We start from the raw sequence: 27,569 nt of genomic DNA, 5'->3' as shown, positions 1-27,569 counted from the left end.
ATGCACTCACCTCCTAGAGAACAGCCTGCCATCATGCTCTGGAAACTGGTTGAAAATGTCAAGTATGAAGACATCTATGAGGTGAGTATATAATATGCATGTGTGTGAGAAAGTATATGTATACAGTATATAAATCTACATCTCCATGTTTATATGTACGTTTATACAATACACATATAGATAGGTACATACATATGAAAGCTATATAGATAACACACATATACATTCAGGAAACCCAGAATAAATGTTCATATGCTTAATTATTTGGGTTTTTTTCTCTTCAGCAAGGCGAGTTCTTAACTTTTTTTTTTTTTGAAGCTGTTTGATTAGATTTAAAACATCGACGAAATGATCTGGGGGTTGGAATAAGGCAATTTAAACGCAAAAGTTTGATTTTTAGATCTCGAATTCAACATCATTCCATTAAACACGGACAAATGTCAATAAAAAAAAAGCTTAAGAAAGAAAATACAATCTTGTAATCCTACGATTTAATACATTTCTGGGCTGTGTTTCTTTTCCCTATTTTCAGCCCCAGTCTTAGAGCAACTTGAGGTTGTTGTTTTTTCTTGTTGTGCCTTCCTTATAAGATACATCTGTATGATTTTTTATAAATACACTGAAATATATACATAGATATAGATACATCGGTATCTATACACACATAGACACATATATAGTCAGAGATAGCTACATACATATAGTCAGAGAACAGTGAAAGTTGTATGGATTATTCAGAAGGCTTTGAGTTTTGAGGCTCAAAAGCAAAAATGTAAAACATTTGCTAATTTTCTACTGCTTCATGACCTGGATAATTTTTTGTAAAGTATGTTCAGTCCATCTGGTTCTTTTAACTTAATCAGCGACTGCATTTTTCCAGAAAGGAAAAAGACTTTTAAGGAAAAGGCGTCTGTGTTGTCCCGCTCGCTTTTGTGTGTTTTTTTTAATTTTATTATTATTATTATTATTTTTATTTTGGGGGTACTTTGCAAATGTGAGCAGCAGTTTTGCTAAGGAGATTTTAAGAAGGGTCCCCCTTCGATTTCAGTTCAGTGGAGTTTGTTGCCATAACAGAATTCGTTCCAAACGCCAGGATATGGTGCCGATTGATTGTTTTAGCAGTAAAATATGTATGGCGTGTGTTTGTCCAAAAGAAGGAGACCTGTTCCCTGCAGTCTGTGGCGTGGATACCATGTCATGGGCTGGCTGGTCAAAAGTCAGAGCCTTTAAGGACTTAATTCTGGAAGAGAGTTAATATTTAATCCAGAGATCTGAAAGAAAGAAAGAAAGAAAGAAAGAAAGAAAGAAAGAAAGAAAGAAAGAAAGAAAGAAAGATCACTTGAAGGGACACGTTAATCTGTAGGAAGAGTTTCATAAAATGAAGTGATCGAGATAAAATGTACAGAGGTTATCAAAGTGCCTCTTGCCTGAGAGTAAAATCATAGTAGTGAATACGATTCAGTGTGTGCTCTCTAAAAGCAGTCCTATGATCCTAGCGGGGAGCCGTCTTCCCGATAGAAGGAATGTCTCAACTCTCAAAAGCTCCCGTCAGGCTAATTATCAGCTGAACGCTCGCAAAATCCAGCATATGCAGAATTAGTATCGGCGCAGGCACGACGGCTCTGTCCCCTTCGGACAACCCCCTCGTTCCTCTCCTGCTTTTCCTTAAGTGCGGGTCCTTTCCAAATACTGATCAAGTGGAAAGCCATGATCTGCCCTTCACAATAACAACCATTCAGAGATAGATATGTCTCTGGATTTTTTTTTTCAGAGGACGCTTGTAAGGCTATTTGCCTGCTTTACATTTTATTTATACTTGTAAGTTTATTTTATCTTGGAGACAGGGAATTTAGCAGTGGGGTACATTTTGTTCGTGTTTTGTCTTGAAACATGATATAGTCTAACTTTGTGGTGCTTGGGAAGTGATTCTGTAACCCTAGAATCAAGAAAAAAATACCCAACTTTCCCTAGGAATAGATAGATAGATAGATAGATAGATAGATAGATAGATAGATAGATAGATAGATAGATAGATAGATAGATAGATAGATAGATAGATAGATAGATAGATAGATCTTTCCAGTGTTTTTTAAAAATCTCTCTCATTCTCTCTGTCTCTCGGTCTCTCGCTCTGATTTATAATTAATAGTATGGTCTAAAAACCTCCTATCTACTTACATTGATTTGATCTTAAAACAAAAGTGGGACACAAACTTGCTGTGGGAAGTGTGGGTCTCCGTAGGAGGGAACGTAAGTTGAACTTTAACAGAAATGGCAGGTCGGCCAGTCGAACGGGTTCTTGAAACATCAAAAGGGTTTTCTATCGCCCCTGGCTTTGCCTGGAAACTATAAATGTAGTATCCTTTAAAATTCACTGCATAAATTTTACATCTGGGTGAAAACTGGGAGCATTTTTGGCATAGTTAGGGGGCAAATTAGCATGGAGAATGAAATGGAACCCGACTTAACACTGATTTATTTGTACGTTTGAGATATTTTGCTTTTACAAATAACTGCAATCTGTAGCGTTCAGTCAAAGTGTTTAATTGCCGCTGTAAACAGACAAATTATAGGGGCTGAATAGTTTATTTATTTTCAAGAGAGGATCAGGAAAACTCCCCCACCCCCAGTTATATATGTGTGTGTGTGTGTGTGTGTGTGTGTGTGTGTGTGTGTGTGTGTGTGTGTGTGTGTGTGTGTGTGTGTGTGCACAAAAAAAGCACCAAGAGCAACCAAATTCTCCTATTTGTAAAAGAAGGAAATAAGATTTTTTCTTGGCCTCTAGCATTGGTCCATAGCACTTTCTTGCTTCCAACCAGCAGCGTCTAGTTTACACTTCTTCCTCTGCCTGAGTTAATTGAAGTTATGTCTTTTCCTTGCTAAACTTCCCCCTCCCCCTCATACCTCTCCCTCTCTCCCCCAACTCGGTTTCTGCCAGCCCCCCCCCCCCGTTTGATTACATCTAGTAATTCTCCACTGAATGAACGTCATTTACAATGGTAGGGGAGCTCTCGAGCTGGCTGCAAGCTTCACGCTCCATTTGGTCCTGCATTCTCCCTTTAAAGTAGTCGTGTAATATTAATAGTCATGAATATCAATTATTATGAGGCGGTGTAGAGGAGGACAGGGAGGAAGGGGCATCGGAGCAGTCTCAGCCTAGCCTTGGGTTGGAGAGGATTGCATCTGGAAGCTCAAAGGGGAAAATAAATAAATAAATAAATAAATAACCCAGAGGGGAGGGGGGAAATCATAGATGTCTACATAGGTTTCCGAGCTTTTTTTTTTTTTTTTTTTTTTTTTTTTTTGCGGGGGTGGGGGTGGCGCACTGGCTATTTTTTTTATGATGATTTTTGATGGCTAGACTTGGAAATACCTCAAGCTGTTCTCCTGTGTCCAACACGTCCCTTTGCAGAGCTCCTTGATATTTTTCTCCTATTATTACTATTATTATTATCAGCACCACTCTTTTATTTGTAGCTGTTACAAGACTTTTTTTTATTTCCAGATGTTAGTCCACACCTATTCCGCCATGGTGAGTTTGGATCCATGTTGTACCAGAATTGCATGTTCTCTCTCTCTCTCTCTCTCTCTCTCTTTCTCTCTCTCTCTCTCTCGCTCCCTCTCCCCCTCTCTCTCTCTCTCTCTCTCTCTTGAACGCCTTTGGCTTGGTAATTTAGCACAATAATTGGAGGAGGCTTGCAGCTGCTTCTCCTTTTTGCATTGTGTGTTCTTGGTTTGAGCTGGGGGGGGAGAGGAAAACTTTTTTTTTTTTTTTTTTTTGCCATCGCTGGTGGGGATTTGGAGAACACTTTGTGGACTAGATGTTTTCTTGTTTACTTTAGTCTTGCAGCCTCAGCTAGGATGGAGTTGGGAAAAACTCCTCTCCCACACTTTCTCGGAAGACTTTCATATTCTCCCCCTCCCCCAATACACACAGCAAGACTTTTAATTACAATTTTAATGCTCCAACCCCCCCCCCCCCCCGCCCTTTGGAGTATAATATTTGAAAGAGATAACATACATTCGAAGTTGCCTCGGAAATCACAGTGGCTGGATTTGTTGTTTATTTTTTATATATATGTATTTATTTAAAAAAACCAGAGGCTTGACTTTACATAAAGACACATTTAACATTTTATTTTCACCTTCTTTCCTTGTCATCGGACTATTACAGCATTTCTTCTGACCTTCCCAGGCAGAATGAGTGGGTGATTTATTTATTTTTTAAACCGGAGTTTAGTGGCGAAGGGGAGTGTTGCTTGAAAACTTTATACGCTGGGGTTTGGAGTGGTGCTAGGCAGCCAGAGGATGGATCAAAGCCGCACAAACTGTACATACACAGAGTGCACCTCTCCTACATTTTTAATTAGGACATTTTAGTATATTTCTCTCCCACCTCCCCCTTCTCGCCTGTTCTTGGAAACTTACATGATCAGGACGGGAAATGCCGGACTATTTCGAGTCCGGGGGATTTAAGGGGTCAATTTAAATGCGTATTTTATTTTCTCTTGCTGTGTTATTTGTTTTTCATTTCCTCTTTTTTGTTTCTTTCCTTTTTTTTATTCCTTTCCCTTTTTTTTTGTTTTTAGGACCGGCATGATGGAGTCCCCAGCCACAGCTCCAGATTGTCCCAGCTGGGCTCTGTCTCCCAGGGACCCTATTCCAGCGCCCCGCCGTTGTCTCACACCCCGTCCTCGGATTTCCAGCCGCCTTACTTCCCACCCCCCTACCAGCCTCTTCCTTACCACCAAAGCCAGGACCCGTACTCCCATGTCAATGACCCTTACTCCCTAAACCCCTTGCATCAGCCCCAGCAGCACCCTTGGGGACAAAGGCAGAGGCAAGAGGTGGGATCAGAAGCCGGCTCACTGCTGCCACAGCCTCGGGCCGCCTTGCCTCAGCTCTCGGGACTGGACCCCAGGCGGGACTACCACTCAGTAAGGCGGCCAGATGTTCTCCTTCACTCGGCACACCATGGCCTGGATTCCGGCATGGGAGACAGCCTTTCTCTGCATGGCATCGGACACCCAGGAATGGAGGACGTGCAGGTAAGGCGGTCCTGCTCCTTCTCCCGCTACTGCCAGGGAGCCTGAAGAAATCTTAGCAGCTGGGAGACACATAGTCAACAATGATCAGTTATGAATCATAGCAATTAGACAACGGAAAGACCTATTAGGTTACCCTCTCCCTGCCTCTTCAGGATTGTTCCCCACTTGTATTTTCCAGTATTTTTCTTAAAAACAATGTCTTTCTTTCTTTCACCTCACAATACATTAACAAGATAAAAGCTACAATAAAAAACAATAAGAAAGAAAGAAAGAAAGAAAGAAAGAAAGAAAGAAAGAAAGAAAGAAAGAAAGAAAGAAAGAAAGAAAGAAAGAAAGAAAGAAAGAAAGGCGTTTCTGAATAATCTAGGCATTTTGAAAGGGAATAAAGTTTATGGAAGCTTTTCTTATTTCAGATATTAAGTCATGTAAAATATGGGTCTCCTGCTTTCTGCAGTTTTGGGATTTCAGTGAGGTCTTTCAGAATAACAATTTTAAAAAAAATACTCTCAGTTAGGAAAAAAACCCTGTGTATAGGATCAATGATATATAAAACGATTGCACAGGACACTGTTTTTAAATGTTTTGTATGTATGTGTGTGTGTATATATATATATTCTCTCTTTATCATCTATCTATCTATCTATCTCAACAACATTTATCATTGTTGTATTCCATCCTTTGGGAAACAAAGGAGTTTCATGGGCCTGGGGGTACAATATTTCCTAGCTCTCTCACCCTCTAAGCCAAAGTCATCAAGGGCTATTTCCTTAGAACAAAAGCACCATAACAATTTCATCCAAAATGGCTCGGCTTGGATCTTACTAAGGCACAGCTCCCATAGTAGGTGAATGCATGATTTTCGGCCCAAATTTTACACGAGGGTTGCTGATTTCTCCTGGTCGTGGTGTTTTTCTTGCTTTTTTTGTTGCCGTTGCAGCTATTTAAAAGTCTTGGTTAGATTTTTTAAAAATAGCAAGGGAGGGATCTGCAAAAAGGAGACTAAAGAACTCACTAAAATGAAATGCCTCATTAAAATGAATGGGCTTTGACCCAGTTCAACATACAAGTAGCAAACAGATATGAGGAGGAATTCATTTATTAGCCAGAAGACTTATTATTGCTCAGCTTTAAAAATTCAAGACTGCTGAAAATATAATCAATGGAAGGGGAGAATTGCAATATTGATTTGCTTGGGTGTCGCTTTAAAGACTCGCACGCCCCTGTACCTTGTGCGTTAGTGTTTGCGATGATCATGGGAAAGGCTTTCGCTGGTATTTGTTCACTGTTCCCTCTGAACTCAATGGCAATCGGAGCATTGGATTGCACGGATTTAAAACTTTATCTGTAAAACGTACGCGGACTCCCTGAGCTATAGGAACAGGCTTTATGGGGCTCATCCTACTTTCCTTATTCAGGCAAAACTGCCAATGGGAGTTTTGCCTGCGTAAGGGCAACAAACTAGGATCCCTTATCTCTCTATATTTAGTACTGAAACGATATAGAAAATATTAGTGCATTGACATTTACAACACCTAAAGAAAACTGCATAATTAGCGGGTACAGTCGTGGTGCTTCTCTTACAGATAGGTAGAGACTGGATACAGTTATTCGCATTCAGATATTTTGAAAGCAAAACGAATCCTTCTATTAAACTCGCCGCCGAGTCAATAAGGCGCAAGGTATTGAATAAAAATAAGATGCATGTCACATGGTCACTTTCTAAACAAAATAATATATCCATAGCCTTCGGTAGGAAGGAGCTAGTTTAGCCTGCGTTGAATTGCTGATCCAAATAGCTAAAGGGGCGTTGCAGACAGGGTATTTTCGTGCAGGAATCTCTCTCTGGAGTTCTGGACACAATGTTTAGACAGGATAGTGCACTGGGAGAATGAGGCAGGTACTTATTTTGAAAGGTTGGATCTCAAACTGAATAAAAAAATATTCCAAGGGATAATTTATGAAGATGGAAGTGCTGATCAGCAAGTTAGTATAAATAGGCACAGAGGTGGTGCCAGGATTGTATTTATTGACAGGCATTTTCTATTATTTGCCCTCTGGGTTTGCGAGCCAGGTTAAGTTGGCGGTTTTCTTAATATGTGATTCTTAATATGGATTTTTTCTAGGACAGGTAAAACAAATCCTATATAGCCAATAAATACATCTACTCTCTATGCCTTATGGGAAAAAAAGTTTCCTTGAGGCATATTAGTCAGGGGTTTTTTTGCTCACAAAGTTTTACTTTTTGAGTAAAGTTTTTTTTTCTTATACCATCTGATTAAATAGATTTCATAAGTATGTGTTTGGTTGGCAGAGAGAGAGAGAGAAAAAATCGAGGCTATAATATAAACCCAGTTCTAGGCCATGTGTAATCCCTTGTCCAGGAACATAATTAAGTGGTTGTAAAGTAGGGTTCTGTTATTGTAAACACAATGCTGTCCTTTGCGACGAATTAGGTTTTCCATCTGCAATTTTCAGCAGACAAATATGCACAGAGAAAAAAAGGATCTTCACATGGAAAACAAATATGCCTCCCCTAGGTAGAAAAAATAAATTAAAATAGCCATTGCAACTTCATCCTCATTCCTCGCTGATTAGGGGATCTGCATCTTTTATACCTTCATTCATTATTATAGCCAAAGCTACAGGGAAGAAATGCAACCATCTCTCTCTCTCTCACACACACACACACGATCACACTTTCGGCTTTTGCAAAATAAAATACAAACTCTGTGGGTTTTATTTTAGTTATATTATTTTATAGCGGCTGGATATGGAGATGGTGTTTAGAACGAGTCAGTGCGATCAAGTTTATTTGCAAAAGTAAATCTCCAGTTTTGCTAAATTTATGCTGGAAACTCATCACCTCCCCCATTACAACCTCTACTCCTTTCCTTCCTCCACCGCCCCCACCTCTCATCCCCTCCTGTGTATGCAAGCTAGGGAGATTGAAAGTTAAGTTGCACCAAAACACTCGAGTCTCTTATAAAGTAACCCCTGGTATCACTTTTAACTAAAGAAGTGTAGTAATTAAAAGTCTGAGTTGTTTTTCCACGTTTCCGCATGCAGTCCTAATTAAATCTTTACGATCCTCTCTGTGACTATTAACTGCCAGCATGCTGCGCGAATATCCTGTACAAAAACCCAGCAGGAGGGCGTAATTATTTAGAAAATCAGACAAGAGTCTTCTCATTAACTGTAACAACTAACCCACGTTGCTGATGAAGCGAGTGGAGTGCATCCACACACACATATGTAGACATAGACATACCCGGGCAATATCGAGATAAGCTGAGGTTCAAAAAAAAAAAAGGAAGAAAGATGGCGCTTCATATTTGCCTCCATTTTTATAGCATCGTGTTGCAAAATGATGCTCTCCACCAGGCTGCACCATTTGTTCATCTTCCTCTGTCTCGTTGAAGACAGTGTAGAAGCTGCTAAAGGAAAGAAGAGAAAGAAAAGACCTTATCATTGTGTTTGATCTTTCCACTCTTATTTTCTGTGATACCCTGTAGGTATGGGGCCTATTGATTAAGGAGGAGTCAAAAAAGACAAAAGGGAGGGGGGGTCAACAGGGAGGCTGGGGTCAAGAGGGAAAGGAATCCAAGGAAATATTGTTTATTGCTCCATCACACTTTGGATGTGTTGTTGGAAAAATAATTGTATCCTAACTTATTTCCCACCTTAGCTGGGGTCTCCTGAGAATAGAAAGATATGTACATAAGGAGTGGATTACGATAAACTAAGACACTACTTGGAAAGATAAAGTTAGAATAAGAGGAAAATTCCATGACTTAAAGATGTTTAATGTGTCTTTAGGAAAGAAAAAAAAACAACAAGCCTTAAAGCCATCATCTAATGTATCTGTCTGTCTATCTATCTACAACCGTAGTTTAGAACTGACCACAAAACGGAATCCCTTATTGAAATCTATTAGAAATGGTTCATGAGTCACCTCTGTTCTCTGCGATGGTTGTTGTTGCTCATTGAGGAGGGTATTCAATATTAGACAACTTATATTAAGAAATAAAACTTAACATTTGCCCCTGCTGCAGTGTAACTGTCTTTGTTTGTTTTCCTGCTAAAGAAGTTAATGCCATAATAACAGGTGTGCTTCTAACCAGGGTGAAAGTAGACAGGTTGAGGAGAGAGATTGAGTGACTTTTCTAGGTAATCAATTTAATTACTCTTATATTTTGTCTCTGTGTAATTCCCTTCCCCCTCCCTCTCTCTCTCTCTCTCACACATACACACACACACACACACTTCTAACTTTTAAACCAAACAGTGCGAGTGTTAATCTTTTTGTTTTCTATACTATGTGGATGTTGCACTCCACTCTGAATTGCTCAAACTTTAATTACAGTCTATAATGTAAACCTTCCTATATAAAAAGTAAATGGCCTGTGAGTTAAATGGCAGGATTAATAATAAAATAATAATAATAATTAATAACAAACAACTAAGTTGTCCTTAATCGTGGTCATTTAGATATTAGATCTTGGAGATATTACCAAATTGCCAAATTTTCAAAGAAAAATATAAAGCTTTATCGAATGCAAAAAGGTTATGTAATATCCATGTTTTATAAGATAACAAAAATACTATTGCACCCCATATGCTTCACACCTCTTTTTTATTATAATCCCATATAATTTGGAACAATTTCATTTCCATGTCGATTTGGAGGAATAATACTACTACTACTAATAAACCTTTCTTCCCCCAGTGAATTAATATAAATGGAAATAACAGTAACTCTAGTTTGGAATGACATGATTTATGTACGCCATTCTTTAATATCCAGTCAATTTTAATAGTTATGTTTTTATATTCACAGTCTGTTGAAGATGCCAATAACAGCGGTATGAACCTACTGGACCAGTCTGTCATTAAAAAAGGTATGGATTATTCCAACAAGCTTGACAAACTTATACTGTGTAGCAATGTCTTCCTGATATGATTTTACTTTGAGCCAATTAGTTTACCCGGAAAATAGACTCGGCTGGGAGATGATAGATAGATAGATGAAACGAGGAAAGAGGAGGTAAAAGGAACGAGTATTTTCTTGTCTAGGTGTTAGATAATTACATTTTATCTTAAATATTTCTTGTAATTGCTGCCAAATGACTTAAAATAAGTAAACAGTCATCAAGTTTTGAATTTCCCAGCAATTCCTATTTTGATATTAGTGTAAAAATGGCACCACATACTATAAAATAGTTTTCACAGATATACCTTAACTTTTCCCCTCTAGTAGTTCTTGATCTGCACTGTGTGGATTGTTTGATTCCATTTGTGGCTTTTATGCGTTTTCCAATCGTGCCAAATGTGTTGGGGGAGCCGGGGAAGAAACACACGCTTATGGAAATACAACCTCCCCCTCCAATATGCCCATTTTTAAAATCATTCTGCATATGCATACATGATTTAGTGTAACTGCAGAATCACCCCATACTGTTAAAGGGAATGTGATATTAACAAATGTTTGCAGTCTCTTGTACAGCTGTAAGCAAAATAATTAACTAATTAAACTAATTAAATGTAATTACAATAACTCATTTTGGGCGTGTTGCAGCTGCTTAATTTTTTTTACATTTCTCTGACAGTCACTTGAAGATGCATGGCGATTAGCATGGGTTATGCTCATAGACATTAAACAGCTCTCACACTGCACATTTAGGGAGCGCTATCTTTAATTATCCAAGGAATTTCTATTTCTAGATTCAGTTTTAAATACTCGAGCTGACGCTTAGCGATGCTGGCCCTTATGTTTACTATCAACAGCACTTATCTGCAGTGGTTTATTCTTCATCTCATGCACACGAAACCGATACTTTAATAGAGATGAGTTTCTAGAATATTAAGAAAAGAACGTGAGGGGGTTGCTGGAATAAGAATTCAAGGCAGGGTGAGGTATCTGGATCGTTTGTTTCCTTTAAAAATGCAATTATGCAAATTCGAGCAAGCATAACTTTGGGGAAGGGGGGATGAAAACCTGAAGCTCTTTTGACAACATAATTTATGGCGGGTGGTGGAGAAACGTAGGGTGTTGTGGGAAACAGTGAATTGTCTTTAAGAAAAAGAACTGCTCTGCGCTTTTCGGTTCGCATGCATTACCAGCCTATGGGTTTAGGTGTATAACATATCGGTTTGCGAATGTATGCACTGTCTAGATCTAGCTCTCTCTTTCTCTCTAGCTCATACGCAATGTTTTCTCTTGGGTCTTCGTGATTAATTGGCTGTTGATTTGTGGCTTAGAGGCTCCTCTTTAGCGTTGATCTGCCTTCTTATTTTCTTTGCCTCGTACGCACATTTTGCATTATGTTATGTGCAGAACACTGCCATGTATTGTATGGGACCACTTCGTCAAAACAGACTGTTTTTTGTTTGTTTTTTCAAAACGAAAAGGGTAGCAGGAACATTCGGTGTCAATACACAGTGATTGTGGCTCTAAAGGTAGTCAGTGTCAAGCAGTTAAGCACGTCTACTGATACTTACAATTATATTAAATATATGTAGAGAGAAAGAGATCAGAAGATGCTGATAATTCTAGTATGCCTGTGAATGTGTGCACACATCTGAATATATCCGCAACCACAGGTGTATGCTTAACCCTAGTCTCTATCAGAAGACACTTAGAATTATAATAGCTATATTTAAAGGTATAGATACACACTTTTAAAATAGTATCAGTAAGAAAAGATACCGACATTTTCTCGTAGATGTGTTAGAAGGCATAGAGATGTTATCCCCCCTCCCTCGAATTAATACTGTGCTTTATTGAACTTTTAGTCTAATTTTGTGAGTTTAGGTTTTCTTTGAACACTGGTAGAAGGGAAGAGACACATGGGGTCATATCTGTGGCAGACGATGTTGGATCAGACCGATAGAAGGTGCAAAATAGAAAGGGTGCAGTATGAATTTTGCTGTGGTCTCAACACTTTGCTGCCATAGAAATGTACTTTGAAATAAGAATAAGTTATCAAAGACCCGCAGATCATTCTTGCTGGCAGATGATAGATAGATTTTCTTGTTGACTATTACCAGGGAAGTGTACTTAATGATAAATGGAATCTGGACAGGAGGAGGGTTGACGGATTTGCCTGTTTCAAAAGAAGCTAGTTTACTGTTAAAAACGTTCTCATAAAAATGTAGTGTGAAAGATATGATATAGAAGTAAATTATTAACACAAATATCTCATCCATCCTCTCGGGTATAAGTGCATACATGTTTATGATCTTTGAGAGTCATGGAAGTAATGATGATTATCTATCTATCTACAGCTTCAGAAAGCTTGCCTAAAATTTTAAGAAACCCTTGTAAAAATATTATAATCATCTTCATCTTGAACTGTTCAATTGGTCATCCGTATTGATCCCACACAATAGATTATACACACACACACACTCTTGTTATGTTTGCTATCTGGGCTTACTTGACATTTCTGAAGTAATTTAGTTAAGAGGAAATGAGTTGTTCCCAGTAGAGAGAGCAAACGAGTGGAGTGAAGGTAGCCAGCGTGATAAATGGCTCTTTCATTTGGAGATCTCCAGAGCTCGTTTAAGGCTAATTTTCTGTATTAGCCCCCTTTGAGCTATTAATGCAATAGGCAGGGACCGTGGCCCCTCGTCTCTTAGCTGCCCCATTAGAGAGCGCATTAAGCTGCCAAGCCTCTACTCTACTGTGGTGGTGATGGTAGGGGTGGCGAAATAATGAAAGGTGCTTTTCAAAGTCTCCTAATCTAAACTGGCAGAGGGTGGCTAATACGATTTGAAGGGGTCTGGTCAATGAGCAATCAATAAAGTAATAATGAGAAGGATGCGGTACATTACCAGTCTAAAAATCCAACGAGACATTAAAAAATCATTCTGAACTCTTAGTTCCATTAAGATTGGCGTGGTGGAAAGGAAAGGAAAGGGAGGAAGCCTAGATAAATGGTTGTGATGATGATGATCATCATCATCAAGAGTATTAATATTAAATTTATCTCAGGTTTAAGGAGTTAGCAGCTACATATTATCTGGGGTTATCCTCACACTCCCTGTCCCCCAGGTTGCTGTTGAAATCAAGAGGGGGGGATTTCGGCGTGTAAGGAAGGCCGTAGCGGGTCCCCTTGTCAACAGCTCAGCTGTAATTTGTTTGACATGATCTATGACAAAATAAGTTGCCCTCTTTCAAAATCTCTCGTGGCCTGAGTCCAAAGTTCAATTGTTGTGACTTTGGGGACATAGTCAGTGACCTTAAAAGTATCCTGATGTATTTACTTTAAACCATTTCTGTACGTTGTCTGTGAGGGCACACACACACACACACGCACAGTAGCGCCAAACTCTATTTTAAGCTTAATATGCTAAGGTAGTGCAAATAAACTCTAATTCCACCCCGCCCCCCCAAGGATCACACACAAGGAGCCTCTTAACACTTTCAGAAAGTCACTCCCTCAATGAAACAGGATAAGATTTTTTTCCCTCTCTCCCGCTTCCTGAAGTGACCAGCAATAAATGATTAACTAAAAACCACGATATCTGGTTACAGCTTTTCAGGTGATCGAGCTGCGAATCGGTTGAAATGTAACGCAGAGAATTTGCCTTGGTTTATTTGTTTATTTTTGGTTCTTTTCCTGGAACACCAACTGTATTTCATTATCGCGTTTGCTTTAATGGGAAACTATTTCGGGGTAATAGATTTCACTCTTAAATTAATTCCTCGCTTCAAATGCAAGGAGTGGTGGTGGAATCGAACTTTTGCCATCAGCTCTTGAAGACACGATAGGTAGATAGATTTAAAAAAAAATCAGGATCGAGGCTCAGTGTCGGGGGGTATTATGTATTCCCGGGTTTCTAGGTTTACCTATAAAGTCAAACCAAATCACCCCCTGCCAAAACCTTGACCGTTTTGATGGACATAAACCTTTCTAATGAAGGCTAATTCCAAATCCAGTTAATACTTAGGGAGATCTGCAGACAACAAATGGATACAATACTATTATTTTGTGCCCAGTGCAGATGATTAACCACCAATATTTCTTTAAACCACGTTTTTGTCTTGCAGTATAACGAAGGTGCTGGAATAATGTCGAGTACTTACATCCCATTATTAATTTAATCCGTGTGTGGGTGTGTGTGGAGGGTGTGTGGGTGTGAAATGCTACTTTTGCATTACCACGCAGTTGTGTAGAGCAACCCAACAGAGAAATGAAAAAAGACTGAGCCTTAATGTATGCACAGAAAATTGTAAACATGTAAAGAACTGAAAGCTTCACGCTGAGTTTTGCCATGCTCCATTTCCTTACTATTTCCTGCTGTCGTTTTAAAGCCTTCTCCCTCATCTAGAGATTCCGTTTGCAGGAACAGTATGCTCATAATTACTAACAAATCAAGCGGCTACTGTTGCTCTCTCGGTTTATTGATAAGCTGAAGAGAAATGGGAGGGGAAATGACAATGAGGCTGAAAGGACCAGGAAAATCACATTTTTTTTTTCAGAGCTGGAGGGGAGGTTTTGAGGAACAATGGGAAAGGAGACACACACAAAAGAGTTTGGGAGAAAAAAATTGTGGAAGTGACAAGAAGATCAGCATAAATGGGACAAAGCAAAACGTGCAAGAAGTAGGCAGAAACTTGTGTGCGCATGTGTTGTGTCCTTCTAGGGACAGTTATTATGAGGCATAAAAGCAGATTTGGAAAACACATCGATGTAGGTAAAAATACTCCAGAGAATACAGTGTAGAATTGTTTAAATAAATGCATTAGCTGACATTTTACACACAGCGTCTAAAATCTCAAAATTATATTATCTCTGGTAATAGTTCTAATATCTTTGTAATGATAGAGAGAGTCAATTAATCCATTCCATGGTAAACTCACTTTTATTTTGGAGTGGCAGGTAATTTACGAAAGATAGAGTATAGATTAGAATACATATCTCTGAAGCTATGAAATCGCAATACATATGCTTGCACAGGCTTGTAAGACTCCTAAATGTGTTTAGAATTATTATACTCAAGTGATCTTGATGTATCTTGATGTATACCTTGATGTATACAACTATTACTTGCATAGTTTTTGTAAAGAACAATAGCAGAAGTTTGCAAAGCATAGCAGGAAAGAGGACTAACTTGCCTACCAAAATTAATTTGCATGAAAAAATATTGAATATATTAAATCCATATTTCAAAGGTAAACTAGTGTAACAAATGCTCCAAAAAGGGCAAGGCAAATTGGGAGAGAGACGTTTAAACATATCATGTGTTCAGCTCTCTCTGTGGTGAGTTTAGACGAAGATCAAATGTTCATAGGACTATTGTCTCTTGTTTAATTTCTCAGTTCACTGGACAGTGACCTGATAAACTAGTCACTAAATATAGGTACTGGAAAGGTGTATCAAAACCTTTGTGTGTGTTTGTTGGCGTGGAGAAGATTGCAGAATGAAATGATCTCAGTTGTTAGTGGTCCTTTAAAGGATTAGTGATTTCACAGCGTGTGTATGTTCATTTATTTTCAAAACAACCCGATTGTGTCTTGATGGGGGCACTTGAGTGACTCTGCAAAACATCTTACTGAAAAATGTAGCGCAGAGGGGAGAGGTTTTTGTTTGTTTGTTTGTTTTAACATACACTTAAAGCATCCTAAAACCAAAGGGTCTGACTGATCTATTGGATCAATGACAACATTCCTATTCATGGCAATGGAAAAACCGCATCGGGCCTCTGTCCCCCTTTTATAACTGGTTTTGTGCCAATTTCAAGTTTTTTGACGGGCTAGATTTGAGAAGCTGGAAACGTCCTTCCGAAGCTGTATACGTCATCTTAGTCAAAATAATACAAAATGGGAATCCGTTCCCGTTTCTGATCACCCCTCCTCAGTAAAGCCACTCAAAATAAGTTTCAGAGGGGTAGGTAGCCGTGTTAGTCTGGATCTGTAAAAGCAGCAAAGAGTCCTGTGGCACCTTATAGACTAACAGACGTATTGGAGCATGAGCTTTCCTGGGTGAATACCCACTTCGTCGGATGCATCAAAATAAGTTGTTTACATTAGAGACTATGTTCAGTCTATTTGAAGCAATCTGTATATAGTATCAGAGGGGTAGCCGTGTTAGTCTGGATCTGTAAAAGCAGCAAAGAATCCTGTGGCACCTTATAGACTAACAGACGTTTTGGAGCATGAGCTTTCGTGGGTGAATACCCACTTCCTCAGATGCATGTAATGGAAATGTAATCTGTATATATGAAATCTACATGCGTTTTGGCTTTGCGCTGTTACAGAGCTTTTATTGTGGGAGTCTGGCCTGGCGGTAGGAAATCATTTATAATAAAAACAGCGAAACCCTGTTGTGTCTATTCCATACACCGAGGTTATAAAATTGGCAGTTGCCCAGTTGTTAGCACTTGTTACGGTATTAGGCTATCCGATCTTATTGTTCAGCAGCCCCAGACGACTTAAATAGTCCCTCAACTCCAATGGGTTGATTCTCCAGACATGTTGCAAATAAATAGGGTTTTATGATCTAACTGGCATGTATTATAAGTACCTAAGTAGCCGGCATATGTATGTAGTAGAACCTATTACTTGCAAAATTGGTTTTGCAACTGATTGACTGGCAATGCGATATTGCAAAGGAGAATCTGCTGTACAGGGGTGTGTAATCAATTAGTCTTCTCTGTAAAATATGCCCCCTAGACTGCCACCAGCAAATCTAGAATTTAGGAATACACGTTCTATAAGGAAATAAGGCTGCAGTGATTCCAAAAGGAAGCAGCAGTAGCAGCTGTCAGCTCTTATTAACTCCTGCATAAAACATACCTTAAGTATGGTTTGTTATCAATTACGTGCAGAAATGAAACAACTGGGAAAATGCAGCGACGCTGTCTATAAATTAAAGTGATTTGGTTGATTGATTAGAGCACTTGCTGTAAATCATAACAGTTACACACAATTATGAACAAGCTATTTAAGTTGATTTGTAAACAAAATTCATACCAGGAGGGAATTGCTTGCGTTTTTAGTTTAGCAAAATAAGTGTTTGTTCCTAATTGTGTCTGTTCGGTGTTATTAGAATTAGAATGGTATAAGTCCTTCGGTTTTTCCTAGAGCAATCTTATTTGTTACTCAGAGAAATTAACTACTTTGTCTGGTACTGGTTAAGGGGAAAACTTTAAAAAAAAATCCCCTGATGTATTTTTGTTGCTGGAGTCAGACCAGATTTATTTAGAAACTGAATAGTCCCACCTTGGTATGTTTGTTATATAGTATTCTAAGCGATCTGACAGCAGACTATTTTCTAATGCACCTTTTTATGGGGTGAATAATTGTGCTAATTATGTTGCACAAACCTGTCTTGTTAAAAGCCCAAAACAACAATAAAGTAATCCTTTCCTTGTTAAATTCTGTAGTCCTGATTCTCACTTAAACCAGTAACTCCTTTGTCTTCATTAGATTTTTTTCCCTAGTTGTTGTTATTGTTAGTAACAGAAGTATTAGGAAGAGGAGTATTAATTTTCTTGTAACCCATCCATGTGCCTGGCGCTGTCCATTACACAAGAAGATATAGCTCCTGCATCGCACGGCTTACAAACAACTAATTTAGGGAGAAATACAGTTAAAATACATTTATAATATACATTTTTTTGAATTGTCAAACCAATATACATCAGCTGTACTCCACTGCACCATATCCATTATCACCCATCCAGGTCAATTTCCTATAGACTCAAGGCAACAGCGGCTCTTATTGGTGTAGCTACTAGGAAACTCTGGGCCTATGAATTGACTTTTCTTCAGCTGTGCTATGGATGTCAGACTAGACAGTCTGGACAGTTTGTACTCTTATGTGTCATCATGTGATATACCTCCACCGTCACCCCTTCTTTCTCTCTCCAGTTCCAGTTCCTCCAAAATCTGTTACTTCTCTGATGATGAATAAAGATGGCTTCCTGGGTGGCATGTCAGTCAATACCGGCGAGGTGTTTTGCTCAGTACCTGGCCGCTTGTCCTTGCTCAGTTCCACTTCAAAGTATAAAGTAACCGTGGGAGAAGTTCAAAGACGCCTCTCGCCTCCGGAGTGTCTGAATGCATCCCTTTTAGGAGGAGTACTTAGAAGGTAAGGGCTTGCAGCAACTGTGGGTATTTACGTAGACACACACATAGACTAAGCATTTTGTGTAAAGTCTATACTATGGTAAAGGCATTTGCAAATATGTGTTGTTCTTATGTTGTAGTTGTGTGTGTAGAACTCAAGGCAGGGCAAAAATAAGTAGCAACATGAAAACATGGAAATTAATGCATAAAGTTACGTTGGTGTACAAGACTGAGAAGGCAGCTCATAGTAAGGTCAGTAAGGGATCTCTCTCTCTCTCTCACACACACACACACACACACACTCATTTACTTACTTACTTTCTTCCCAACTCTCTCTCTTACATACACATATTAATCTATTCAAACATACATTTTAGAGGAAGGCTTCTATTTAAATAAAAGGCCTTCTCTATGAATACAGGCGTTATAGGTAAGAAAGCTTAGCTACTATGATTTTTGCCTGTAAAAAAAGCAGAGATTTAAAACAAATAAACTTTATTTATTTATTTATTTGCATTAGTTAGGAAGTTTTAAGACGTTTAGAAATCCTTGCCAATTGAATATCAGAAACAAAGCAATCATTGCAACAGCTGGCTTTTGTTTAAAGAGGTATTATGCGAGAATATAGTCTATTTAAAAGGTGTTACCATGTTACAGAGTGAGCATCATTACACCTACAAAATGCCCTTTCTAGTGAGTTTATTGAATTTAATGACATCTCTGTATACACATACTTAAGGACCAGGCATGTCTATTAAATACTAACATTTTTTTAAACAATGGACATGTGTGATGGTTTTTTTTTCAGGTGAATGTACTTTATTTTATATTGACCCAAAGGTAACCAAATATATAAGTAGCTATTTGTCCTCTGTCTAATTTGTTGGGTACATAATTGGTGTGTTAATTTTTTCCATAACAACAGCCTCCCATAGTTTTTGAACCATTCCTCTAGATTTGGACTATTTTTCTTTTTCTGACCAGAAGCTACCAATACTCCAGCATCTACTAGCAGATCAGAGATTAGTAATTCTTCATTTCCTCTTGTATGTGACCATTTCCACTGGGAAGCCCTTGAAGGATTACCAAAGGATTATTTGGTGATAAATATCCAACAATTTGTGATATTTAGTTACAGGTTTTATCCTAATACTTTCTAATGACTGGACATGTCCACCATATATACATAAACTCTCCACTTTAACCCCAATTTCTCTAACATTTATCCCCATTTTACATACACATACACACTAGATAGATAGATAGATATGTTCTTTTTAACATTAACCTGACTGGTGTGAGGTAGCACTGAAACAGTACCTTAAAGAACATTTCTTTTATTGTACTACAGATAGGTTGCTTGTCCTCCTTCCCAAGGCAAGTCCCATTCCTCTGCGCTGATTTGTCTGCCCATGTCCTTCACCCAGAGTGTCATATGTGGACATATTGTTAGCAAAGAATAAGCCAGATTTTTAATTTACAGATGCGAATCTGCCTGTGCATTGTAATAGAGTGGAGCAAAGAGAACATCTGCAAGAGAAATTTCAAATAGAAACTATAACTAGTTAAACACATACGCCATTACTGAGCCTCAGTGATTTCTGGAGAAGACCCAGGACCAAAACAGTGGACTATGCTGACTTTACTTTGTATCTTGAGTCCAAACTTTAGAGAAGGTTTTGGTTCAATATCTATATTTCAGAGCATGTGAAGTATAGATGGCTGCTCTCTTGCAACTGTGCCATTGGTTCCTATCTACTTTGGCACAAAATACTGAGAGACCAGAATCTAGGTAGGGAGACTTTCTCTACAGGATGTGACTTCCTTTCATATTCCTTATATACAATTAAAAAAGTTGTTAGTGATAAAAGATCTGGGGTGAAATCCTGGCGTGCTGAGGTCAATGGGAAAACTCCCATTGACTTCAGTGGAGCCAGTATTTCACCCCGAATTTAAATTATTTGCATAAAACTTGGGGGGAGAGATAGTTCAGTGGTTTGCGCATTAGCCTGTTTAAACCCAGGGTTGTGAGTTTAATCCCTGAGAGGGCCAGCTAAGGATCTGGGGCAAAAATCAGTACTTGGTCCTGCTAATGAAGGCAGGGGGCTGGACTCAATGACCTTTGAACCCTTCCAGTTCTAGGAGATTGGTATATCTGCTGTTGTTATTATTATAAACTATACCTGGCCCTAACAATAACTCTGCATTTCCCATGAATATCACAGTCTTCCTTTTAATGTCCTTATCAATAATTTCCTATATAGATTCCATTAGGTGCTCTTATCACTAAGTATTCATGTCCCATTTATAATGTAGCTGTTCCAATAGATAGTTCAACATTTCCTGTATAATATCTATTGAATTCTACCTTAGGTGTTCTTATCAATTTCCCTTATATCTTCCATGCTTCCTCTAGGTGCACCCTATCAGTTCATCCCATACTTCTGTCTTCCCACCTAGATATACAATCGTATCCTAATACGCCTTAGTCTTATACTGTAGGAACCAATTTGGTTTCTTCCATGGCAGCAGCTTATACAGAAGTTATTTCATTCTATGCATTTGTTTTCTGTACGTTAAAGGGGGAGGGGGAACTTAGTCAGTTGTGTGTGGCAAAAATTAAGCAAACCTCAGCAAACTCGACCAGCAAGCGCGCGCACACACAATGTGCTAACCTGAAGTTAAAACCCCTTCAAGCTCCAGTGGTCTTTAAATTGCACAGTCTAAAAGTTTGTTTCAGGGACATTCCGAGGTTAATCAGAATGTTAATTTCTTTGCAATTCCAGAGCCAAATCGAAAAATGGAGGGAGATCGTTGAGAGAGAGGCTAGAAAAAATCGGTTTGAATTTACCAGCCGGCAGGCGTAAGGCCGCAAATGTCACTTTACTCACCTCCCTGGTGGAAGGTAAGCGGTGAATTGCAAGCTCGCTTCACACTATTGGCTGCTCCGAAGTCGTCTTGGTTTGGGAGTTTGACATTTTGCAAAGTTTCATGGATTAAGTGGAAATCGTTGCAGCCGTGGCATTAAGATCTGTTTAACATGCATAATACTGGGTGAAATTAAGACTTTAAAGACTTCATTTAAATCACGCTGAAGTCACTGATCAAACTCCCATTAACTTCAACGGGTGTCTTGAATTCAGGTTTGCCTCAGTGAGATCTGCAGAATCGAACTTTCTCTGCAGTTATGCAAATATTCCCATTCCCTACTCTTGTGGATTTCCAGGCAATGTTCCCTTTGAATAATGATCTAGTCTGTGCTGGGTCCAGGAATTTAAAGCTAACTCATTTACTTCCAACCTTAATTATGGCAGATGCACATTACAATGCGGCCATTCAACGAAAATAATAAAGAACTATTTTTTTTTATTTCAGCAAAGGAAAGAAGTTATTACAAATTAACAGTTATAAGTACAGTTTACCTGAGGGTGAAAGTTTAACAAAGAAACAAGCGAGCCCTTTCTTTAAGAAGAAGGGAGGAGTGAGGGGGGAATAAAAGAAACAAAAGAAAAAAAAGAATACTCGAGTTATACCTCCTCTTAAATGAACAAACGCTATCCCATACTTGATGTGATGCTCTGATGTTCGTACTGTATTGAAATGTGGAATTCACAAGACTGTCACTTGTTTTTTTAGGAAATACTGTGTTTATTCTGAGGCAAACTGGTTCTTCAGAAATTATAACTAACAATTATGTGATGTAATTATGAATTATATGTATTTATATTATACATATGCAAAGAGGTGAGCAACATTCAATATGTACAATAACACACTGTTGTATCTCATATGCATGTGCCTATAGATTTGTACTATATATTAACTTTTACATTCTTCTGATTTAATTATAAATGCAATACATAGTTACACACTCATATGTGAAATCAAAATCTATCAATCAAGACTATATTCATTCTAGTTATAAGTATTGTTTCTATTTTGACGCTATAGTATATCTATATATTCATAAATCATAGTACATTACATGAAAATACCTATCAAACTATGAATGCATAGTTAAAGACACTATATATAAACATTTACCATGTGAGAAAATACATTCATCGTCTGATATACATATTCATATATATTAATTAATACATAGATTCAAACACACACCCCATACCTTTAACTATGTGTGTGTGTAAAACTATGCGTTCACTTTAATAGCAAAATCAGAAGGTCTTAAAAGTTGACACACAGCACAAATGTACGTGCAGATCCATACGTGTGTGTGTGCACATACATTATATATGGATATAAAACTATACAACGTTAATATCATTATATATTATGTTACTGTCCTCTGATTTACTTATAAATCAACAATTTACCTTAAAAGATTTTCCTTCTCCTATAGGAAGTTGCACCTGCTGTAGATTTATCTTGTATTCTGACAATAGGATTTTTTTCTTGTTAAATCATGTTGCCTATAGCATAAATGTTTCACTCATCTCTGGCCAGGATTAACAAAAAGCAGTGAGAATGGTGTCTCTGCACATAATTTAGTGTGTGTGTGTGTGGGGGGGATAATAACCATCCACTGAAATTCTAGCATTTGGCGGACAGTGTGATCCATCTTTCTGGTGATTATTGAGAAGGGTTTTTTTTTTCTAAATGACGTTTTAAAGTAAGTCCTGATCGTTAAAAATAATGTGGTACTAGAATTATTAGACATAGCTGGTTTGCGTGTTAGAAATCTTCCTCGTGGTCCTCCAGGCGGTGCTTTAAAGAGTTTAATACTTTATTCTAGAGGGGTTGAGCTATAATCTCATGGAATCCCCCCAGAGTCTGTTTTTCCCCCTCTTTCTTCAGCTACTGTGTCGTCTTCTTCTGTGGTGAAAAGTACATCAGTAGGAGTTTGATGACACGAACCTCTGCAGGGTAGAAACCTGAAACCAGGCAGCCAGAGGAAATGCCAATTAGAATTATAGTTAGAATAATTATTTTTCATATGAAAGGTCCCCCTTCAATGGGATTTTTTGGGAGGTAGGGTGAGGGTAGAATGGGTAGCTTCTGTTGCATTGTGATCAGACTTATGCAAAACTGCACTTTCCATTGGATACAATGCACTGGGCTGCTTTGTTTTCCAGATGTGGCTATGATAATGTGTAACACACACACACACGGGATATGATATTCTGTGGTAGAGCTTTTGGGACACTTTTCTGGTATATGAAAATACAAACCTATTCTGCACATTTTAAGTCCGGGTCCATTTACCTCTTAGGACATCTCTTTTGTTTTCACACACTTGAAAGTCTGTATTATCTATGTATTAATAACACACTTTTTCTCTGCCCGTGGGACTAGAACCGTAACCAGTGTAAATCACCAAACTCAACTGAAGTCAATAGAGCTAAGACGATACATGCCATGTGAAGGCTCCTTCCACCAAAAACGGAGTGTGCTCTGCAGAAAGAGACTGGGCTCATACACCCATGGAACCGTCTTTGTCATTGAATTCAGTTGGGGTTGTGCCTCTCCGGGGCCAAATTGAGCGGATCTTTTCAAAGCGTGACCAGTACCACCAGCAATCATGTGGCTCAGTATATTCCAGCCGGCTCGGTTGAACCATTGTCTGGTCAGCCTCCTCACTGAACAACCCTGCTGGCCTGGGATGATCAAAGGCTGTTCATCTCCCTTCAGGTGAAGCTGTTCACTTAGCTCGGGATTTTGGATATATCTGTGAAACGGAGTTTCCAGCCAAAGCTGTTTCCGAGTACCTGAACCGACAGCACACGGACCCCAGCGATCTCCACTCCAGGAAGAACATGCTCCTGGCTACAAAGTGAGTAGGACGAGCCCACCGCCCGCTTTGCTTGCAGGGCGGCTTCTTGGAGAGTTTGACACTAGTTCTCCTCCACGCGGCCATTCTCGCTAGCGCTCTGCAAAGGAGCCGGCCCAGCAGCGCTTTCTCCAAAAGGCTTTACCCCGATCTCCCTCTCTCGCTGTCACTGCGCGGTAGGTGTGTGGGGGAGAGGCTGTGCTCTGGGTGTGTTCCTGTCCCTGGGTCTGATTGTGTGGACCTGTAACACTACATGTCCGTGCGTATCGTTGGAGCTGTAACAGCGTCCTTGGAGCTGTGTGCGCATGAAACACACCGGGGTTTGACTTTCTTTCTTTCTGTGTGAGTGTGCACGTGTCCCCATGTTAGTGTCTATCTCTCTCCCCTCCCATCTTTTTCATCCCCCGCCTGTTTTGAGTCTCCATGTTTCTTTCCTTTCTTGTGTATGACTTTGCATCTCTCTCTCCTGTTGTTTGGTTTTGGGTGTGCATTCGCCTCTTTCTCTATTTGTGTATTTCATGCTTCTCTCTGTGTAGGAGTGGCTAGGCCTTGCCTCCACTCCCACTGAAGTCAAAAGAAAAAAACTCACCTTGACTTCAAGAGCGAGCAGCCTTATCTATCAAAGACCCCGACCAAATAATTTACAATCTCCCCTCCCCAAAAGGTGTAGCGTTAATCGCCTTGAGAAATGTGCAGCTGCAGCTCCAGAAGGGGGACCTTGTAAACCTGCCACTACAGCTAGGTCTGTGGAACTTTTACAGGAGCTTTTCTGTTGTGTTTGATTGACTCCTATCGTTGGCTCTCGCGCTGTATGGTTTGGTGTTTTAAGGCCAGATCAGGTTTTCGGTGGTGAGCTCTGGGTGTGTCCCGTATGTTAACTCTCTCGCAGGCAAGACCCAGGCTATGTAGTGCTCTAGGACGTCGCTTGCTCCGCTTGAGAGCGCAATTTAAAGAAATATATGCAGGCGTGGAAAATCGTTTGCTCAGATTTGCCTAGATGTTTTTTTTTTTTAGACGCCAATGGAATTTGATTGCTCTTTTCCGCAGGGTCAAAAGATATTAATGTCCCAGAACTTTAATTGCTCGCAGAACCCGGCCTTGCTCTTTCAAGGGATTGACTCATTACCGTTTGCTCTGCAAACTCAAAGTTTCCTCTTTTGCACTTTCCTAGTGGATAAGACTTTTATCTTTCCCCACCCTCTGAACTCTTTAACCCATAGGGAATTTCAGAGGATCACAGATGAACTCTCCTCTCCTACCTCGATGTTGCTATTATTTGGGGTGGGGAGTAATCATTTCCCCTCTGGGTTTCTATTTCGCTCTGGGATGATGCACCTGTTTCACTGGGGGCCTTGGGAGTAGGGTGAAGGGACTTTTAGCCATAGAAAGCCACTAGATGAAAAGGGAAGGATTCAATGTTCATCCTCCCGGGTAGCAAACCAGCTGTTTTAAAGATAAACAAGCACCAGATGTCAACCCCCCTGCTTTGAAGCGGTGCTCTCCAAAAGGTGCTTTATGTTCTTTTCATCCCAGCAAGAATAGAGCAGCAACCCGCCATTGGTGTCTCTTTATCGCCCAGGCAATGGCTGTCTCTTAGATCTTACTTCCCGTTTGCTGCACCAGCAAAACCATACCTGGTGGCTAGCGCTCCCGTTTCGCTCGCGGAGCGCGCGGCTGTGCTCGCCTGTAGGCTCCCGAGCTTTTGCAAGCAAAAGCCGCGCGGGCGGGCTGGAAAGAAGAGCGGGACCGATTCCAGGAGTGGCCGATACAGCGAGACCTGATTTTAAAGGGAACGAGCCCGAGTGAGATGATCATGGGGACTCCCCACCCCCTTATTGTATTATATCCAATACCCCCTACTCGGCACAGAATCTGTACAATGCTACCCATGTGCAAGACGGCCTGGAAGCATCTACAGACTATGAGCCATTGTGTGGACATGACCGGCCAAGATTTTCAAAAGCGATGTTGAGGTCTCAGGTTGGGGGATGCTCGACTTGAGACACCCTAAAGGGGCCTGGTGTCCAGAAGGGGAGTGTTCGGGGCTCTCTGAAAAAAGAGGCACCGAAATTCTCTAATCACTGTTGCAACATTGGCTTACATCATTGAACAACCCCCCCCACACACACACCCCATGGGAAGAGTTCATTCACGATTCATAGGAAGAGAAAGACCTGACTACGTTTGGTATTCAGCAAATCCTACTTAGCACTCATCCCAATGAGTCATTTACAGGCTATTGGTGGTATTGCCTTCGCATGAAGGCCAGGTAGCATTCATCTCTGAGAAAATAATAACAATAACAAACATCATAATAAACAATAATATAATTATTAATACCAGGGTCAAGCTCCAGGTAGCAGTTTTCTATCTATCTATCATTTAGGGCAATCTGGCTAATTCTAAAGGCAAAAAATAGACTAAATAATACATTTTAAGAAAAGATAGATGGCATTTCAGAAGCATCTTTCTGGCCCAAGTCTCTAGGTCAGAGAAGCAGAGGTGTGCTTGGAAGAGTAGGATGAACTCTACTAGGAATCCTTCTTCTCTTTGCTGATCAAACTCTCTTTGCTGATCAAACTGATCAAGGAAGTAGCAGGGCAAGGACCTATTCTTGAGGCCCTCCTGCTCCCTTGGACAATGGGACGTTGTGGAGGGGTAAGGAGTGCAGCATCAGGTCACAAAATCAGGATCCTTCTGTTTGTTGTTGGAGGGAAGGTGGGAGTAAGGAGGCCTGAGTTCTGTATCCAACCTCACTACTTATTGCGGTGCCTTTATTTGAGTCTTTCATTGACTTCAATATGCTTTGGGCCTGGCCCTCAGCCTCCTTGCACTCTAGTTTATTTATGTGTAAAATGACTATAATACATTTTCCTAGTGTGTGTGTGTTGGGGGAAGGTGGAATGAGAGGGGCAGCTGCCCATCTTTGTTACTTAATGCATGTCAAACACCTTGGAAGTCTCAGATTGTGTACAAAGTGTTAATCAAAGTGAAGTGAAGTGACTCTGACTACTCTGGGCCCTCTCTCTCCTCTTCTCTTCACTACCCTTGCAGGCAACTTTGTAAAGAATTCACAGATCTCTTGGCCCAGGACAGGACACCCATTGGCAACAGCAGGCCCAGCCCTATTTTGGAACCAGGCATTCAGAGCTGCTTGACTCACTTCAGCCTCATCACCCATGGCTTTGGGGCCCCAGCCATCTGTGCTGCCCTCACAGCTCTCCAAAACTACCTGACTGAAGCTCTCAAAGGCATGGACAAGATGTTCTTGAACAACAACACTGCTAACAGGCACACATCTGGGGAAGGACCAGGTAGTAAAACTGGAGACAAGGAAGAGAAACACAGAAAATGAAAAAAGGAGAAAAATAAATAAGTAAAAGAAAGAGAGAGAGAGAGAGAATCTTTTAAAACTAACAAAACAGTTTTAATTTTAGCTTTAAAATATTGGATTGGGATTTGGAAGAATTATATTAGCTAGGACAAAATAATAATAAAAAGAAAGACAATAACTTAAGATCAGAGGCGCACTATGGAGCAAGAACAGTGGCTCAATGTCTCTTACACGGAACATTTGAAGACAACCACCAGGATTTTTCCACTTCTATTCTCACTTTTTTAATGATTTTTTTGGGGGGAGGGGGCAAAATAAAATAAT

The 27,569-nt window shown here is 39.7% G+C and overlaps 1 protein-coding gene across 2 annotated transcripts; it reads left to right on the top strand.

Annotated features, from left to right (window-relative positions):
• On the top strand, positions 1–27,466 carry TFAP2B (transcription factor AP-2 beta). 2 transcript variants are annotated; one of them, XM_030558420.1, is made up of 8 exons: positions 1–81; positions 3,506–3,532; positions 4,590–5,048; positions 9,886–9,946; positions 17,926–18,145; positions 20,910–21,028; positions 23,773–23,914; positions 26,966–27,466. In XM_030558420.1, exons 1-8 carry the CDS (start codon positions 1–3, stop codon positions 27,264–27,266), a joined length of 1,410 nt encoding a protein of 469 aa, XP_030414280.1. In that variant the 3' UTR covers positions 27,267–27,466. The 2 variants fall into 2 exon arrangements, with proteins under 2 accessions (XP_030414280.1, XP_030414277.1); XM_030558417.1 differs by lacking the exon at positions 3,506–3,532.
• The last annotated feature ends 103 nt before the right edge of the window (positions 27,467–27,569 follow it).

Source organism: Gopherus evgoodei, chromosome 3, assembly GCF_007399415.2.
Source record: "Gopherus evgoodei ecotype Sinaloan lineage chromosome 3, rGopEvg1_v1.p, whole genome shotgun sequence".
NCBI lineage: Eukaryota > Metazoa > Chordata > Testudines > Testudinidae > Gopherus > Gopherus evgoodei.
Note: the sequence above shows the minus strand (reverse complement) of the source record. Positions and strands in the feature narration are given on the sequence as shown.